At 40.8% G+C, this 19,838-nt stretch overlaps 1 protein-coding gene across 5 annotated transcripts in view; it reads left to right on the top strand.

The window, feature by feature from the left end:
- mctp1a (multiple C2 domains, transmembrane 1a) overlaps window positions 1–19,838 on the top strand; it is a 132,880-nt gene that overhangs the window by 56,307 nt on the left and 56,735 nt on the right. For all 5 annotated transcript variants that reach the window (XM_041042480.1, XM_041042479.1, XM_041042483.1 and 2 more), the window contains exons 3-8: window positions 5,342–5,484; window positions 5,718–5,797; window positions 6,931–7,042; window positions 11,716–11,880; window positions 12,461–12,591; window positions 13,553–13,739. In XM_041042480.1, coding sequence (XP_040898414.1) covers window positions 5,342–5,484; window positions 5,718–5,797; window positions 6,931–7,042; window positions 11,716–11,880; window positions 12,461–12,591; window positions 13,553–13,739 — 818 coding nt within the window. The remainder of the gene's footprint in view (window positions 1–5,341; window positions 5,485–5,717; window positions 5,798–6,930; window positions 7,043–11,715; window positions 11,881–12,460; window positions 12,592–13,552; window positions 13,740–19,838) is intronic.

Genomic DNA, 19,838 nt, shown 5'->3' with positions numbered 1-19,838 from the left:
ACCAGACTTTGGAGACCCACTTTGAAATATTTGACCATCTACATTTGGGGTATTTGCTTTAACTATGCCTGAAGAGGCCACCCGGTTAGCTCAGTTGATAGAGCACGAGACTCAATCTCTGGGGGGCGTGGGTTTGAGCCCCACCTCCGGGTGGCACCATCTCCCATGGGCCCACCACCCATGGGACGTGCTGTAGGACTTTGGTGCATTGTGGACTGGGTGGCAGTTACCCCCGCAACCTGGGCCCGGATAAGCGGCAGATGATGACATGACATGACATGATTGAAGAGTATGAGTTACAGTTATAGTATTAATCTGTTTCTCAATCAGTCACAGTTTAAAATGTTTGTGTGTGCTAACAAATGTTTTGTTAGCTTGTATAAAAATGGCCATTCAAAAGGCGATGTAAGGTTTTATTAGTGGGGGCTTTTGTTTACAGCTGGATCATGTGTTGTGTTTTTCAGCTTACTGTTGTTGCATTCTCAGGTGTCTGGCAGAGCAGCCTGGCTCCTGGCAAACAGACACAGCGAGCTGTATTTTAATGGGTGCTGCCCATTAGGCGTTCAGAAGAGATGAATGTGCGGTGGATTATGTTTTCAGCTGCCTGCCAGTAAGACAGAGCTGCTATCAAAAACAAGTCTATCAGGGGCTTTTAGGTCTGCCCATGTGCCACGCCCAAGGCAACTTTACCTGCTGAGTGCACCGCAGAGTCCTCTCACAAACACATTTACTGCTACTCTCAGCCACTATTACAGTATTTAGTGGTTGGTTTCAATGGCATCACAGAAGATGAATAGATTAACACCTTTATATAAACCACTCAGTGTCTCATTGTGTCCTTGGCGATTTCAACCTCATTCACTTGCTCTCTCACTCACCCACCCACTGGTGTGTGGACCCGTGGATTTATTCCAGAAAGGAGGATTAGGAAGTTAACTATGTCTTTTATATCAAAATTCAGGGAAATCCTGGATTTCCGCTTCTAAGAACGGCGCTCACAGAAAAGCCCCTGTTCCAGATACAGGGTTTAGTGTGTCTGCGTGTGTTACCATGGCAACCTATGCCACATAACTCACCTGGTATGTGACTTATTAATATAGCACCTGGTTTTTAGATAAACGTCATGTTAGTAGGTGACCTTTGAACCATGAGAGTCAACCAGTTTTTACCATCTTTCAGCCTTGTCTCAGCAGTACCACCTCCGGACCCTAAACCCCTCTTTCCTTAGAAATGAGCTTGTATATGTGACGGATGTCTGATCAATAAAAACAACAAAAAAAAAGTTGATATGAAGATTAGTTGTATTTTATTCAAAGTCACATGACTTGTTTCCTGTCCAGGCTGGTTAGAGGTGTTTTGACCTACTTCATATTAAATCTCTGAAAGCTGAGTACTGAATTCTCCTGGGGTGTATTCAGGAACTCTGAAATGTTGTAACATTGCAGGCATTTACTTTTAAATTCATAGTTAAACCTTTTCGGAGATTCTTTTGTGAATATAATTTTAGCCCACAAGCATCAGCACTAATGCCACTCAAGAGTAGAAAGACAGAAAATCGCTTTTTCCTTCCCGTGACTGTGCTGCAGTACCTGTGGCACTGACTTACCTTTGCTAGTTTATCAGTGTGTGACACATTGCCTCCTTATGGCCATTCTCCCTTTACTCAGCACTTCCATTTCACAGCCTTCTGCCCACGAGGTGGACAAACATCCAGGGTCCGCCAATCCATCAAACCCACTGTCTCGAACCCCAGCTGGTTTCAAGCACTAAAGCTTATTGATCTTTTAATACCTATTGCCTATTGACCTATCCACCCACCAGCCCTTATATGGGACATACGTTCACTGTCTTTTTTATGGAAAAAAGTCTGGAAAATCTTTAAAAAAATATATATGATATGAATGTTATATCTGGAGGTTGATTTCCAAGAAGGCACCTCTGCGATCACTCCTCTGTGCTGTGCTGTACCCACGCTCACTCATATTCAGACACCACCCACTTATAACACCAGCCTTTTCCATTTCATGCGTTTCAGCCTGTGTGTGTTTATGGCACCATAAAGCTGGCTCTGTGGGATGCAGACACTCTGAGCCAGTGATGTGTGTCTGGGGAATATCGACCCTGTGGGACACAGAGAGACAGAGCGAGAGCGAGAGCGAGAGCGAGAGAGAGAGAGAGAAGGGAGAGGTAGACAGAGAGTTGCTGCAGTTTTAGAGATTAGTGGCTTTTGCCTTCAAAATGCAGATGGGAATCATTTCACTTAAGTCCTGTCTTTTATATAGTTCATAAAGTATCATCTCATGTTCATGATACAGCATGTTTAATTTCTTTTACAAGGAAATAGGTTGCTTTTGATTGATTTTGTGCTTGTGTGTACAGAACTGTGCATTGTCTTATGCATTTACTGTTTGTTGCACCACACAGTAATTCCATCCAAGACATTTCTACTTGTATCTCTTTTCTCCTCCTCTTTTTCTCATCCTGTCATCCGTGTCCTCTTGCTGCAGCTATCCCGCAGACATATGTCAAGGGTGACAGAGTGTACAGTAAGTGTGTGTGCTTCTGGTAGCTTTGCTGTTGTGCAAGAGGGTGACTGAGGTTGTCTAAATGTGAAGAAATGGACGTCTTTTCCCAGCAGGCTGGTGTTGGTTCATATTTTGCCTCTCTCACATCAAAGCTTGCTGGCAGCTGAGAATCACGTCAGCAGTTTTTACTTAGACAAAGCATTTTTTATGGTTTTGTGTTTAATGCTGTTAATACTGTGCGTTTGAATACTATATCATATTTTGTGTAAAGTCAAAATAAGCCAAGATGTCAGTCTCGCCAGTGGTCTCTTTACTGCCTCTAATAAGCATCAGTAAAGTCATTATGTGAGAATCATATATTCTCTAGCTAATGGTAGGAGGAAGACTCTCTGTTGAACTGATGACACATGCTTAAAAAAAAAGAGCTCAGCCTTTTTATCATCTACTATCCTCGCTGTCAGTCTTCTGTTGGATGTGTCGTAGATGTGTCTACAACACATCCGCCCTCATGGCTGCCAAACAGAAAACAGAGCAGATTACCGTACTAGATAAACGATACATCTCAGGACTATGGTGGCTTCTGATCTTCACTGCTTGTCAACATACAGGCATATGCTACATGTACTGTGTAGTCTGCATATTTGCCTAAACGTATGTTTTTCTTAGGATATACTGGTAAAAAGAATGAGCCACAGGCACTGTATATATGTACTGTGTGTGAGAGCGAGAACTCTCCTGTGATTTGCTCTGTAATCACTTTGGTCACAGTGGATGATAACCTGACACTGATTTGAGACACATGCAGCACAAACAAACAGATCTGTCCAGGGTACTGTTTCACTGGAGGTTCACAGTTAGATGTATATACACTAGATGGTTAGGAGGATGAGATGATAGGCCCTGAGATCCTTGGATCCCAAAGATGGAGGGAGGGAAGACTGAAAAAGAAAACGTAAAGTTGTACCTGTGCTTTTTGAACCATAATCATATCATGACCTCACATTCATATCATGATTCACATATGTATCACAAATGTGCAAATAGCATATACAACTTGCTTTAATGTTGCTTTCATTGTATATAGCGCTATATACTGTAAGTGACATTACATCAATATAACATTTCATAGATTTTTTTCAAGTGTATTAACTTTTTGTGTGTGTGTTTCCTTGAGCTCAGAGTGTCCTAGTAAACTGTGTTTTCAGAGAACATACATCTTCATATGACTGGCGTTTAATAGCATTTTGAATAAAATATGCTCCAGTTTTACTTTATTAAGTTTTCTGGTAGCCTCAAAGTTGCAAAATGTGCAAATTCTATAACACTAAAAATTTGGCCGACCCTCTATTACTGTATATCTTACTTAAAAGTGAGTGTCTCACCTACTAATATCACATACAGTGTCTATAGCGCTCTCCTCTGAAACACTGTGGCTTATAAATGCTACACTATGAAAGGAGAAACACAGTGCTCATATAAATAAGCTCCCCTGTGTAGTTTGTGTGTACTGTGTGTGTGTACAGTAACTATATGTGTTTGTAAAATGTCAGTGATTAGTCCTGTGCAGGTCCCTTTAGCCACTTCACGTTATCTGAATATGAATGAGAACAGACTGCTGAGCCAGTAAACCTGATTATCCTACACAAACATGGCTTTGAATGCGAGCTCTGCATTGTGATTATTTCCCAGTTGCCTTCAAGCTTTTCGTTACTTGCATTTTTTTATTGTGATCCAGTAAATATAATGAACTTCTCTGTTGAAAATCTATTTGTGATACATACTGAAATTTATCTGTTGGACTCAGTACCATCGACACCACATTTCAGTTCATTTCTTTAACCCTTTAACTTCTTTGCTTTTATTATTTTCTTGCTTTTATATTAGTTTTTCTTTGATTGTCAAACCAATTGACTTTATTCATAAATTTCTGGACCTTGGGGAGTAGGATGTTAGAATAAGGCAGAGGTTGAATGGACAGGAGGATCAATGCCCGTTTCTTATGGTAATAAAATGTAGATCTAGAATCACATATCTTCTTTTATTTCCTTGTGGTCCTCATGATGAATGGTGAATGCATAGAGATAATAAATTGTTTACCCTCTATCCTGGCTGTGTTTCATGTCTCACACTGTACACTGTACCTTATGTGTGTGTATCATTGGCCTAAGTGCATATTTGTGTGTTTACATTAATGATGTGTAAATGATTAAGTATTTGTTTGTGAATGTTTTAGGGATGAAATGTTTGTAATCATGGAAGCCCAATGAATGTTTATTGATACATATGTATAAGAAAGACTAGTTTTACAGTGTTCATTGATTCCACTAAAATCATGTGTACAAATGCAAGTCAGTGGCACCACCTAGTGGTCAAATGGAGGAACGGTATGGGACATGAACATTCAAGCCCCAGATTCAACATTAAATGCTGGTAATCACATGACCCACAGTAGAACGCGAGTCATGTGACTTACCTTGAGGCAGTACTAGAGAGACAGTAATAAAATAACTGCATTGCACAAAATATATGCATAAATCCTGCAAACATATTATTTGTGTACTTGGAAATGTAATCATTCAACATCTTAAATTATCTTAAAAAATGTCAAACTGTTCCATCACAATCCTAATTGTAGATCGAACCATTTGATCTTTGACACAATATGAAGAATGTAACGTGGTTATGCTTTCAGTATGCTCTCAACATTTTTTCTTATAGATGGTTATATAGGTAACATATACCATCATTTTTGTGGTACTCGTCTTAAATAAAATTATTTACTGGTATTTCTCTGTGTTTGCTTTCTTTTCCTGTAGGGACCAGTGACCCATATGTGAAGTTTAAGATTGCAGGGAAGGAGGTGTTCAGAAGTAAGACCATCCATAAGAACCTCAACCCGGTGTGGGACGAGAGAGTAAGCTTACATGTGGAAACCCTGAGGGACCCGCTCTATGTCAAGGTACAGCAGATAAGTGCTGAGCTTCAGCTGTCGTCCTGTTTTAATATAAATTGCTGTTGTGTTTTTTTAGATGACTGTCAAGTCTGACATCAACTTTCTATGTTAACTTTTCCGTTTCAATTATTCCCACTATTCAATGTGAAAATAATGTCAGGGGCAAACAACATGTGCTGTGAGCCATTCAGCGTCCTCTGTCTCTGACAGTTGCTGTTCTGTTTATTGTCTCTTTCCAGGTTTTTGACTATGACTTTGGACTTCAGGATGATTTCATGGGCTCAGCTTACCTCCACCTGGAGTCACTGGAACATCAGAGGTCTCTTTTGATGTCTCTCTTTTTTTCTATCACTTCTTTTCTTTCCAGTAGCACCAATAACACATCATCAATCCCTGTATGAACTAAACTGTCTCTTGTACTCTTTGTCTCCACTGATTGTGTTTAACAAACTATTGGTAGCTGATTACGTTCAGACAAGAAGATGTGAGATGGTGAGGTTAAGGGTTTTGGGATTCCTTTCTCTTCACAGCTTCTTTCTTGACACACACCCGACTCCAAGCATCTGTCTTCTCTTTTAATGCAGCTGTTTTGATCAAATATAGTCTGTTGTCTCCCTCTAGTGGCAGTCTTTGGTAACTCACTTCAAACCCTTGTTAATTTTATTGTTTACACCTGTGCTTTTCCTCGTGTGACATGTCCAAATGTCTTTCATTTAAAGGCCTATTATGGGATGTTGTATGTGATGACTTAAGTTAAAACATACATGTATGTACATGGGTGTGCAGAGACTTTAATATTATCATGAATAATCAGTGTGTTCATTTTCATTTTATCAAAATTGTGTGGAATGATTAGGTTTCATTCAAATTTCCACTGCAAGACATTACTCTGTGTGTATCTGTGTCTGTATCTGAACTAGATTAGTCTCACATTGTCACACCTGTCTCCACAGTACAGCATCACCATTAAGCTGTATTTAAAGACCTGTCAGTCAACTTGTTAGCAGGTTACAAAATGTTTTGGGTTTTGGTAGAGGACTCCCATTTGGTTTACATTTTGATTAGAGATTAAGACTTTAAACTTGAATTGACAAGAATAGGTTTCACTGGAAATACAGATGCTCTTGCAATTGCAAATATTAATTACCTGCCTTGCTATTCCCTGACTAATTACCTTCCTAATGCATAATTCAAGATTGTTAGCCAGGTTGACCGCTTGATGTCGTCGTAACCCACTGAAGAAAACAAGAATGGCAGATAGAAGACTTTAACTGATTAAATATGTGTTTCTGGTTTATGTTAAAATGGATGGTGTGTGTGTGTGTGTGTGTGTGTGTGTGTGTAATGCATGCATTCATTTATATACACATGCAGTATGTGGAACACAGCATACAGTACTCATGTAGCAGTTTGAATTTTTATGTGAACATGATTTACTCTGCTTCCCTGTAGGACACAGGATGTGACGCTGGACCTAAAGGACCCACAGTACCCTGAACACAACCTGGGCAGCCTGGAACTTGCTGTCACTCTGTCACCGAAGGAGGGAGACGTGAGGGATGCTGTAAGAAAACTATATGAGCTTTCAGTCAAATTAATCATTCACCTCTGTTTCTTCCTTCACTCGCTACATTTCCTCCTCATTCAGGGGAATTATTCTTTTCTATCTTACTCACCCCTCTGTACGTCATATTTGACATGTCACACCAAATAAGTTATAATATGTCTGATACACTGAAGCCAAATATAGAAATGCTGTAGAGCTTAGTTAGGCGTATCTGTTAGAAACCACGCAAATCAATATAATGTCTCATCATGTTCATAATTAAAGTTCTGCAGCAGTGTTATTCCAGTTCAGTGAACCGTGTCTCCATACATCAGACACTCAGGCACGCTATGTTGAACTGGAATGTGCCGGCTTCATTCAGCTTCACTTGCTGGAAACTCTTCAACTCAGCAAACACATATGCATAAACACAAGTGTAATTAATATGTTCCGTGGAAAAGTTCCGTGTTCAAAGAGCACTTGATTCTCTTTCTTAATTATGTTGGCTCGTGCCTCTGCGGACATGCTCGATGTTTCAGAGTTGCATTTATTTCTGTTCAATTATTTGTTTGGTTAATTGGACCCCTGCATGCTCTATCCGGAACACGGCAGAGTCATGGGGGAAATATTTTATTCCTTTTGATCTGATGTCTTAATTTTGCTGCTTATTTAGTACTGTAGTTCAGAGAGTCCACATTTGACAGAACAAATAAACTCTATTTAGGTTAAGCATCATTTTGGATTTCTCAAACTGTGAAGAAAATTAGTACAAGGTTATACTAGTACATTGTGAATGACTGTCTCTGTTGCCATCTACTGGTATGGAAGGGGAAGGGAAAACAGAACTTCAGTCTATTTTTGAATGAATCCTCGATTAAACTGTAAATAATCTGGTGATTTTAGTTATTGTGCAGAATCAACTGTTTCTGTGGTGAACTGTTTTATATACTGTGTTTTCAAGTTCATGAGTGTTGGGATGACATGAGGGAAATGTGTGAGTTTCTTTGTGCACATGTAAATAGTCCTCACATGTAATGATTATTTTTATATTTGAAGCTTTTGCACTGACGATTGGCATCATAGAAATAAGACCCTTTTTTTTTTCCTCACAAAAATTAATTGAAGCCAGAGTTTGAGACATGCGGGAAGACCTTCAACAAAATCTCTGCATTTTTGAAGACATGTCCATAATCCTCAGTCTTATGCCTTGCCTGTCCAAAAAAAAAAGTACTTACTCTTTTGTTCAGTGAAGTACAGCTGTTTTTCAAGGTGATTCCTCATTACTTGATCCAGACAATGAAGTTAAAAAAAATCAAACAAGTAAGCAGATATTTCAGTTTCTGTATTTGTCTGGGTCAAGAAACAGTAAGAGCGCTTCTTATACACTTCCTGCTTACTTAACTTGCATGAATGACAACTGTCCCCACTACCCCTATCTAACCAGTCCCCCCCCTCTTCCCGCACCAGACCAGGGCTAACATATGAACTTCATACAACCCATTCCCTTTAACCTCTGACCCTGCAGCTTTAAGGGGGAGACAGTGGGGGGCGCTCTGTAACCGCTTTGTCTCATTTACAGACCATGCTTTTGAGAAGGAACTGGAAACGATCTAGTAAGGTAAACTAAAACAGCATGTAACTCCCCCACCCACAAACTTCCAACTGTACTGTAACCCCACTACCGACCGCACCTCACCTATCCTGCACTCTTCACTGGTGTCCTGGTACATGGATGGAGTCTCCCCGGCCCTCTCTCTTCCTCCCTCCTTTTTCCTCCTTCCACAGTGGTATTAGCAGTTTTTCTTTCTTGGTCAGTTCTTTGGTTCTCATTGTCACCAGCTTATTTTCCACAAGCTGCAATATACCACCTGCTTTTTACATTACCCGAGGGGATGTAAACTCTTATTTTGGAATGCAAGTGCGACTAAGCCTAAAGATGAACTGTATTTACATACGTGAAGGCAAAGTCATAAGTCACATAAATACCAAAGGTGGAAGTAATGCAATCCAAATACTGCCATTGTTATAAGTAATGTTCAGTAAACATTCAGTATTTCGGTGTGACAAAATCTGTGATAATTATTCATTTAAAAGCTATACTAAGCTACAATTTTTCACGACGTCAACACAGTCACAAGTCTTTCATTAATAAGAGGAACTGTAGTGTAATATAGCTTCTCTATGTATTTGTCAGACGATTAAAAGACTCTGTCTTTTCAGCTTTTTAATTGTGCAATTTTCTCAATTGGAGTTCCAAGTATAATATACTCACGTCTCTTCCACCTTTGATCTGCATTGTGTATTGCAGCTGCTGTGTGAGAAAATACAGCGATTGATTTGTTTTTAGGGGTTTTAATGGAGTCCTGTTCAGCAAATCATCTGTGAAACAAGAACGTTTGTTGATTGTTGACTGATTATAGGACACTCTTGGACCCCTTTGTGTCAAGTGGAAATCTTTGATGTTCACATTATTTTGAGTTCCCATCTTGTCATACATGAGAGACTGCTACCTTTTAGTTTTGTTTTTTGTGATTCTTGTTGGCTGCCAGCTTGAACAGAACGCATGCTGGTCGAGGATGTGCTTCTTATTTGCTCATGCATGAAGCACCTACCATGTTTTTCTTTTTAGCCCAAATACAGCAATATAAGTAACAGGGACAATTGCGTGCACACAGTTGCAGCCTTATTTGCTCGTTTCCCTTCTAATGAGGTATTTAGGTGTCTCTTTCCTGTTGTCATTGAGAAGGAAACGGGCTGAATCTGGAAACAACGTTACTTTTAGTTGAGATCTTAATTTACACTTAGAGGCACTGAATGATTCCTTAACTAACAGTGAAAAGTTTGATATTCACAAAGAGACACAGAAACACATTTGAAGTGTGCTTGGTTGGAGCTGGGCAGACGTCCTGCTGTATCGCGCTTCCCCAAACCGAGCCTTTGAAGCCTCCAAACTGGGCCACCCCGCCTGTGACTCGGGAATTAGCTCAAACACTAACTAACTAGCTACTGTGCTACCCCACCAAAAAAGGCGCTGCTCCTGAGTGCCTCCCTGCCTCCGTGCTCGACAGCATACAGTATACGGTTATTTTTACACAATCACTTCTTTTTAATGAAGCATATGTGAGTGCAGAACCCACAGTAGGAGATGCAAACTATTTAAGAAGTAGTTTGAGATAATAATTATGAGTCAGAGGCATACTGAATTCAGGTCTCTAACTTTTACCACTAGGAAAAATGCTTATTTTGGCACTTCAAATGTTTTTCCTCTTCCAAAGGGTTGAACCATGTGCAAGGCTGTATTAGTTCTTAAACTGAACGTTAGTATCTCTTATAAGACTTTCAGCCTCCGAACATCTCTGTGCATAATCTCTTTCCTGCTGTGCTCTGGCAGAGAGGATGTAGATTCCCAATCCAAATAGCCCATGTTTTTCTGTAACAAGAAATATGTAGCAACAAAACAAGGAAACAATTAAGATTGTGCTCGAGCAGGACATAGCAGCGACCCCTCATCATTAACATACAGTGTGTTAGGAGCAAGTGAATAGGAGAAATGAAGGATGTGGGAGTTGCTGTATGGGAGGTTGGCTGTATTGCAGGGAGCCATTCGCATTGTTTAATGTCTGGAGAATGGAAATTAAGAGGCTCCGTCTCCAGATCAAAGGCCTACACTTGCAAGGCAGGGTTTGTTTAGAGTTTAATGAAATTCACTCGCAAAACAAAAGCTATGCTAATAAATTCTCCCTAACGAGGAAGGAGGAGAGAGGAAGGCAGAGAGAGCGAGTGAGAGGGGTGTATTTGTTTGACAAATAAATACGCTGCTCTTTGTTTTAGTGAAGGGTACTGACATGATTCAAAGAGAGGTTAAATAGGCCTGTAAGTGCTGAGAAAACTGTTGGAGGAAAAAAAAAACACAGACTTAAGACTTATGGATAATCATCAATCTGAATTTGCAGAGCTGTCAGCTTACAGCACAGCCAGATGAAATTTGCAGAGGTACACTCTAACAGCATCTCAGTGGTCTGCCCCGTTTAGGATAAGACAGCCTATAAATCACTTCCCTCCTTTGTTTATTATTTATTATATTTAAAAATTTGTACAGTAAAAGCACCAAGGTGGTGCAGTGACATGTACATTCTTGGGCAGACAGATTTTTTATTTATTTTTTTTCTCTTTTGTCTACAGCAGATTCTCAGTAAACACTCAGAAAGGATACAGGTCACAGTACATGCTCTTCATTTTTCCACAAATGTGGATAAAATGCTGCCACCAACAGTCATGTTTCTCCCCATTCCCAAGAGATAGTTCAGGACTTTAGACTATTGCTGACTGAACAGTGGGATACCCTGTTTTGTAAACTATAAAGATTTTCTGGCCTCAAGGGTACATTTGTTCAATTTCATTTTGTGTTAAAGCGTTATCTCGTGTGTTTTGCCTGCTCCTCTCTGTGTTGTCTTGATGTGTTTGGTATTTGTGATTTACCTGCTGACAAAGTACACACAAGCCATAATTCTATTTGGGGTTAATTAATGCATATGTCTGTGTATGTGGGCTTATTTTGTGGGTGTCTGTGTACATGCTTGTGTCTGTATAAATGCACGTTTGTGTAAATATTTCTTTGAATGTGTGTGTATGTATGTGTGTGTCTTTGAATGTATGTGTGTGCGTTGTGTGTGTGCGCGCGCCTGCTTCAGTATCAGAGTATGCGTCTGTCAGATGTGCACAGAAAAGCCCAGCTGTGGCGAGGTATAGTCAGCATCAGCCTGATAGAAGGTCGCGGCCTGCAGCCCATGGATGCCAATGGCCTCAGCGACCCTTATGTCAAATTCAGGATGGGGCACCAGAAGTACAAAAGCAAGGTAAACACACTCCTGTTTGAGAACATGTTCTTTATTAAGTAGCAAGAAGTAGTAAGAAAGGAATGTTCTTGCTAAGATTTTATTAATTTCCATATTCAGTACACGATGGAACCTTTGAGACAGACCTTTTTAGTTATACGGTTATTAAAGTCAAATTAAGTTATGCTTATTTGAACATTGCTCAGTAGAAAACTTAAACCTTCCACATTCTTCAGAGATGGATGATGTTTGCAGTAGGAATAGTATTTGCTCCCTTGCCGTTCTTGTTCCTATAATAAACCTACAATAAATAAACACTTCTAATTACTCTTGCTTCGTTTTCTTATCTACTTTTCTTATCTCTTCATTCTTAACATTTCTTACTGTATAGCAGGAAGTCATGTCATGTATCATATTTCTGTTCAGATTTTTTATTCAGGTCTTGTTACATTGCAACAGTTAATGGCTTTTAATTCTTATAATCTGTGCATAGCATTCCATATTTAATTAGCTGCATCATCTCATATGTAGACACATACATCTCTCATATAAAGAATTGAGACTCATGGACAAACTGTGTTCTCTTCTGTTGTTTACTCAGACAATTCCCAAAACGCTGAACCCGCAGTGGAGAGAGCAGTTTGATTTCCACCTATATGATGAGCAGGGAGGCTATGTGGACATTACAGTCTGGGACAAAGATGCTGGCAAGAAGGATGACTTCATGGGAAGGTACAGTGGTCTTCATCAGTCTTTCTGGATATGTAGCTGTCTCAACCTTTTGTCAGGCTGTATAGGTAAAACAGGTGTAGCCCAGCAAAATTACCCATACCTCTGACTTTTAGGGACCTATTCATACAGGGTAAGTCCTACAGAAAAAGGCTGAACATTGACTATTTTTCCAATCATTTTAGGTCAAAATGGCTATATCTGGAATTTTTTCCAGATTTAATCTTTTTTTTTTTTTAAACCTCCTGTTCAATATCCTGCATAAATTAGTGCAGAGCACAGCATTTCTGTGCCTATTTTAAAACCGTGGGTAAAAACTGAGCCATTCCCTGTGGATAAGGGGAATTTTTACTAGTTTCTATCAGACCGGAAGGTACTTGAGGAAGCATTTGCTTTGAACTCTTTGATCCAAGTCCAATAATTACTATTAGGCTGCCTTGATATTAACCAGAGATGTATAAAGGGCATACCAGAAAATCAATTCAGATGTTCTCAAGTGCTTCTAGAAGGTTTTAATTGTGTCAGCTCTGGCCAAGTTGCTTATATCCTACACACAATGTGTATTATGTGTATACTATTACTGTTTTAGGTTGTTGCTATTGCGATGCTCCAGCACAACATGCAATGTATGAAGACTTATCAGTAAAATGGAAGCTCAAAAACAGTAAACACTTGCTGGAAGCTAGGAAGTTAGAGATCTCTACTTGTGCGATTTCTTTAACTTTAACAGACATTTTGTGGTAATTATTACTTTACAGACAATTTTCCTGCAAACCTCAGCCTCCAAAATGGCTGCACTAGCATTTTTCTGAGTTTAGTCTTTAACATGCTCTGTAGCTCTGCTTAGCTTCCTCTTTTACTGTCAGCCTGTGTGTCAGCATGGTCAGCTTCCCCACAAAATGTACAATTTTCTATCTCTGGAATTCTGTTTCCACTTCTATTTGTTTGTGTGTGTGCACTTTAGGTGTACCATCGACCTGTCGCTTCTCAGTAAAGAACACACGCACAAGCTGGACCTGCCGCTGGAGGAAGGCGAAGGTGTGCTTGTGCTCCTGGTTACACTTACTGCTTCCGCTGCCGTTTCCATCTCAGACCTGTCAATCAACATGCTGGACGACCCGCACGAGAGACACCAGATCATGCAGAGATATGTGAGTTAGTTTTATTGTTAGAGTGGCGTTGTATGTGTGAGTTTAAGAGACGATTATGTTGTGGCAGTACTTTTGACAATAGCCAGCTTGCCAGAGTTCCCTTAATTGTTCATAAGGTACTGAGAGTCCATGTCCACATACCTCATATATTGTGCTTCTCACACAGCCAGAACAAATTTCTTGCAGTCACCCTTTGTATAAGTGATTGACCATGTATCTGATACTGTGGCTTCTTCCCTTGGATTGATTGCTGTGTGACAAGTGTCGACACGTCCAAGTTGTGGAGACAAAGAAAAGTATTGTTTCTTTTGTGGCATGAGTCAGGCTGACGTGTCAACCAACAACTCCCTCACACATTTATCATCAGACTTCTGATTGTTGTTAAATCACAATTTATTCCCGTTTTATGAAGAATCTCTCTTATTCATCAAGAACAGTCTCTTTTTTTTCAACAAGCTTATGTGCTAAGATTTGAAATGAAATCCACCAAGCTGCATGAAGGATTGCGAAGTTAGAAGCGGAGAGAAGACGAGTGGGAGATGCACAAAGGAGAAAGGAAAGAAGAAAACACCTTCCTTGACACAGGTCAAGGAAAGAGAGGAGAAATCAGATGTCTCTTTCAGGCAGAGTTCTTTGGAATAACTGTTTGGCAAAGATGCAGGGTCACATTGCTGGTTTGTTTCCGTAGCTGTGATTCACAAGTTGTGTGTGTGGTATTTACATCACTGTCCTTCAGTGATTTGTGTGTGTGTTGTGAATTTATGATTAATGCACGTGGGCTTATTTCTTTCACTTTAAAATGTCTTGGCTTGTTAGCCAGTTGTCATTGATTTGAGCTTAGAGCGAGAGACAGAAAGAAAGAGACCCTGGGGCCCCATCTGCTCCAGAGGCCCTCCACTCAGCACAATGGTTTCAGCCTATGTCTTTGTCTTAGCCTAGTTAACCCTTCACACCCTGTCATCCTCACTGCTTGCTACAAAGACACTCACACGCAACTCACACATATGCTCACACATGCTTTCAATAGATTTCATTCAGTGACAGCCTTGACATGGGATATTTCTCTTCACATTGACAAAATGTTATGTTATGCTCTGTTATCGTTCAATGCTGCGGCCATATTTTCTTGACTCATTTTAATAGAAAACGTAAGATTTGTTCACATAATGTTTTGAGTTTTATTTGCGACTTAATAACAAAAAGAGATGAAAAATTGGTGTCGTTGTTGCACCCATTACATTTAATTGTCTAGGAGGCTTGTTGGAGCACATTTTCCCATGAGTACCACTTAGTTACGTGACCTTTTACGGGTTGACAGTGTATTCACGTACAGTAAATAGCTGTTTTTTTGTGTTTGAGATCCTATAGGTGTTGTGTTCTGATTTGCGCCTTTCAGTGTGTGCGTAAGCACCAACGGCGAGGCTCCACAGGCTGAACACAGGTGCCACGACCTACATAACCGTGCTGGTGCCTTATTGGCTAGCTGCAGGAGGTCGATCACTGTGCTCCGCGCTGCAGGAACCACCCAAGATCAGAGGGGGGAGCTCTAGGACCGAGACACACACACACACGCTGTTCCTCTCCTCACAGTCACAAAATGAGGGCGGGGAGCACGAGTGTATGTGTGTGAGAGTGTGTGTGTGTGTAATAGGGGGCGAGAGGTAAAGGGTGAGGGTTGCACTGGAAAGGGAAGGCGTGTAAAATGAAAAGAAAAAGCTATTTCACCTCTCTCACAACTCCTGCAGACCCCGTTTTTCTGCTCGGCTGAAGCCGAGACATTTCCCTTCCTTCGCCTGCCTCTTTTCCTGCCTCCTTCTCTCTCCCATACTCAGCATCTCCGTCCCGCTCACCCGTCAGCCTTGGCTCCTTTTCTGTCGCCACTGTGGCCCTCCCGTTAGATGAAGGGATGGAGAGATAGAGGGTGCAGCAAGGTGGGGGGGGGGGGGGGTGGGCTTGTAGATAGAGGGGCACAGTGAGGTCGGCTTGAAGACTTGAATGGTCTCTACCTATTAACATATTCCTTTTCCCCAGACTGGCTGCCTTTCAGCTGGAGAATTCAATAAAGATGTACCTTATCAAAAAGCACTGATAAGACCAAGTACCACCACTAATACATAACAGTACTGCTCAAAGCCCTCTAATCTGCCCTGTGTGTGTGTGTGTTATTATGCTTGGGCACAATTTTACTGACTAGTATTATCTGCTTGAAATCAGCTGTCCAGCACAAAGCATCAACTACTGCTAATCACAAACACACACACACACACACAGACGGATGCGAACACAGTACGTACCTGTGTCAGCTTTCTAACATAAAGATGGGGGTTGGCAGAGCAATACAAGTACCACGCTGTCATCATCACAGCTTTAAAGAGCAGATACCTTCACAAACAACGCTAAGGAAGGGAAGATAATTGAAATACTCTGTCCAAGCCTTTGACGTTACGGTCCACCTTGCTCATCATGAAAACACACACACACACACAAGTACTTTAAGGCAGTGTGTAGCAGTGGATTGCAAAGGGTAAAAAAAAAAAAATCACACTTACATGCATGCACATTCAGTTTAATAACCTGAATTTCTAAGAAGATGTTACCGATTTTAAATCCTAGAAAATGTCCTTGTCACTTCACATTTCGCACTTCGCGTCGCACACACATGGTCACAGTGAGGTCACTGTGCTGTATTTGGCAGGTGTTTTCTTTTCCCCATCTCAATCTGTGGCCATTGAAGAAAACAGATAATAGACACCTGAGAGATCATTAATGTGTCTCTTATTCTACCTGTTCTGCATTATGATGACGTTCTCTTGGTATGTTAGCGCGTGTGTATTTGTGTGTGTCTGCCAGGCCTGTATGTACGATTTGCATGTACAAACTGTATACGTGTGAATGACTACTCATGAATTTCTGCTGCAAACTATTTTGAATGCAGCTGATGGCAGAGCTGTATGCAACACGGTGCAATGCACTCACTCAGTGACAATTGCCTTAGATGTACTATTGCTCGCCGTAACCTTTCCTTCATCCCTAATTACTGTTTCCCAGAAGTAGAGAGGGACATGGGCAGAGAGGGAAAAGGAGAAGAAGAGATTTATGCATTATGATGGCAAAGGAGCACACACACTAATGGCTCTTAATGGGCCTGAGGTGGCCGCAAGATGAGTGGATGAGAGAAGGAGGACGTGGTGACCTCCACTGAAGTGGTGGCACTTTACCATCCACTCCCATGTACTGTATTGTGCACACACACACGTACCAGGACCTCACCCACCCACTTCGGTGCACTGCTCTAAGGTGAAGAGAAAGGACACAACCTGGACAGGAAGTGTGATAAGGGGCTGCAGTAAAGTGTGGGACGGGCAAAGAGCAAACTTTGAGAGAGACTCTTGACAGACAGTGATCCTGAGCTGATGAAGTGCCAGTGGGAATCGGAGGAAGTTGTTAGCATTTGGTTTGTGTTTGAGCATTCGCAGTCATTTGATCAAATGTCCCCTGAACTGAACAGCTGCTGGGCAGATGCTCTGTATATCTTTGTGTATGTGTGTGTGCGTGTGTGTGTGAAATTGTTATTTGCAGCGCTGATGAAAGGTGACACAATGCAAAGATGACAGTGAGTCATAAGGCTATACCAGCGTTGATTCATTTGTGTGTCTGTGCAGTGTGACAGAGACGGGAAGAAGACGTCACAGTGACAAGATGTCAGTCACAGACAGGGCGGGGGTTGGTCTTATGAAAGCCAACTCTGTCCTTCCATTTTTTCTCTTTTCTGTTCATCCCTCCTTTTCATCTCCTTCTCATGCCCATCATTCCACCTGCGCCTTGATGCGGGAAGGGAGGGGGGGGGGGGGGGTAAATGAGAGGGTGGGGGTTGGTCTTGGCCTCCCTTCATCTCCTTTTCTCTCTACCTGTCTCTCTGTCCAGTCCATCTATTGCTGTCTATCATTCTGATGGGGATTTGAATCCTTGTGGAGGATGGGTACGTACTCTCCACCAATCATGGATTGAAGCTCAACCCTAAATGTGCCCTCAGGCAGACTGTATGGTGGGAGGAGGAAGGGATGAAGAGTGGAGAATTGGTTTGGGGGTGTGTGAAAATATCTCTGCATCTAAATATTAAAGAAACATCTCATTTTTCCTCTTTGTTCAATCTCTGTCATTTTCATGTGTCTTTTGTGTGGTGTTGTCTGAAATTGTACAATGCTGGTGCTGATGCCACATCTGGGTTTTTGTACAACCACAGAAGTTTGCCGTAAACAAATACAGCCCAAAGTTGGCAAGATTTAATGCTGAATGAAGAACTGTCTAGTAAATAAGTAAGTTTAAAAAAAAAAAAAAGATTAAAAACAAAATTTAATTGGGTAAATTATAATGTATATCCATAAATATCAGATTAAATAGTAAGTAAACTAGATAGCGAATTGTATCAGACATTTGAAGCCAGTTTTTGTTGCAGTGTCTGATACTCGGTGCTACAGACACATTTTGGTCAGTACCAGAAAAAGTATTGTACAGCTTTGCAGCTGGGTTATCAGCACCATGGTGTGCTCCACTGTTGAACACTGACTATTCAGCCAGTAGCTTGCCCTCATCTTTTCCCCTGTTGCCTCCTTCATGCCCTCTCTCTGACTCTTTTTTTCTCCCTCTGTCTCTCTTCTTGGCCGCTTCCCAATAATCACAACAAGCAGCTCTATCTTCAGAGAAATCGTGCCTTAAAATTGAGAGTTGTCCCCTCTCTCCCTCTTACTCTCTCTCTCTCTGTATGTCTCTCTTTTTTCGCACACTCTTTTTTCCCCCCTCTCTTTCTTTCACACACTCTCCCCTCTCATCTCCTTTAGAGAGCTTTTGGACAATGATATCGCTGGAAACAGGCAGAGTCTGACAGAGTTGGTAATAATGAATTAAGTCTGTAGCCTGGCCCTGACTCTGAAATTTAAATTATAATTACTCCTGTGGGGATGGAAGGGGTTATTGCCAGAGAGAGAGAAATAAATTGAAGTGAAGTGCATTTCCACTCTGCTTTTAAGACACGCCGACATGCTACTCAATTTGGCCTCAGTGTAGATTTTCTGTGCATGTGTTTATACCTGAGTATTTGGGTGTGAACAAAAGCATGAGTTTATGATTGTGTGTGTGTGTGTGTCTGTCAGTGTGTGCCCATGCCTCATGGCCTGGATCTCCACAGGTTTCCCTTTATTTGTCAGATTTACAATCTAGTTTTTACACAGTCATTCCTCTTTCTCCTAGTTATTAAAACCTTGTGCATACAGTGTTTCCACCTATCACTTTAGACGATCACAGGGCCTCATGGCAACTCCTGGCTGTGTATGTAAATGTGTGTTTATGATGTGTAAGCATGCAAGAGGAGAAAAATATCAAGTGGGAATGTGTGAGTAATATTTGTGAAAAAGTCTGTGTCTGACTTTTCTTGTTTTACAGTTGATGTGTTTATCTACCATAAATGTTAGTGTGATCCCCCTCATATGGATGTTGTGTACACTGGATTGAATGTGTGTGGAGGTCAGTGTGTGTGTGTGTGTGTGTTTACTTGCCTCATAACTATGATATCACTGCCAGTCACGCTTCATTGGATGTGTCTACTCACTACAATACCTCTATTATCACATTATCAGCCTAATACACTGTCTCTCTATAAAGCAAACACAGACACATTGAATCACCCACAAATTGTGCTTCTGTAACTCTGTAGTCTGTAACTGACTGGAAGGGATTGATTTATTCATTTTGTCTGGACAACTTAATGGAAGAGCACAAAAAACAACATTACTGTAATTGTGGACAGTGTGTGGTTTGCATTGTATGTATATATATATTCTGTCATGTTGTTCTGCTTAAGATATTATAGCAATGAACTTGCCTGTTGTCTACAATGACCCATCTTTGTTCTACATTAATCTGGGCACCATTTTTATTTGCAGTAACCTTTTACAATAGATTTCTACGTGGTTCATCTTCTTCTTCTTTTTCTTTACCAAAATCAGGGAAGTTCCATTTTATCTAAAAAGTACAAAGTTAGGAAACATTTCCAACAGGCAAGAACAGCTATTCAGTGAAATTAAATTCAGCCATTTGTTAGAT

This window comes from Toxotes jaculatrix, chromosome 7, assembly GCF_017976425.1.
Source record: "Toxotes jaculatrix isolate fToxJac2 chromosome 7, fToxJac2.pri, whole genome shotgun sequence".
NCBI classification, from domain to species: Eukaryota; Metazoa; Chordata; class Actinopteri; family Toxotidae; genus Toxotes; species Toxotes jaculatrix.
This window is presented reverse-complemented; position numbering and strand designations above follow the sequence as displayed.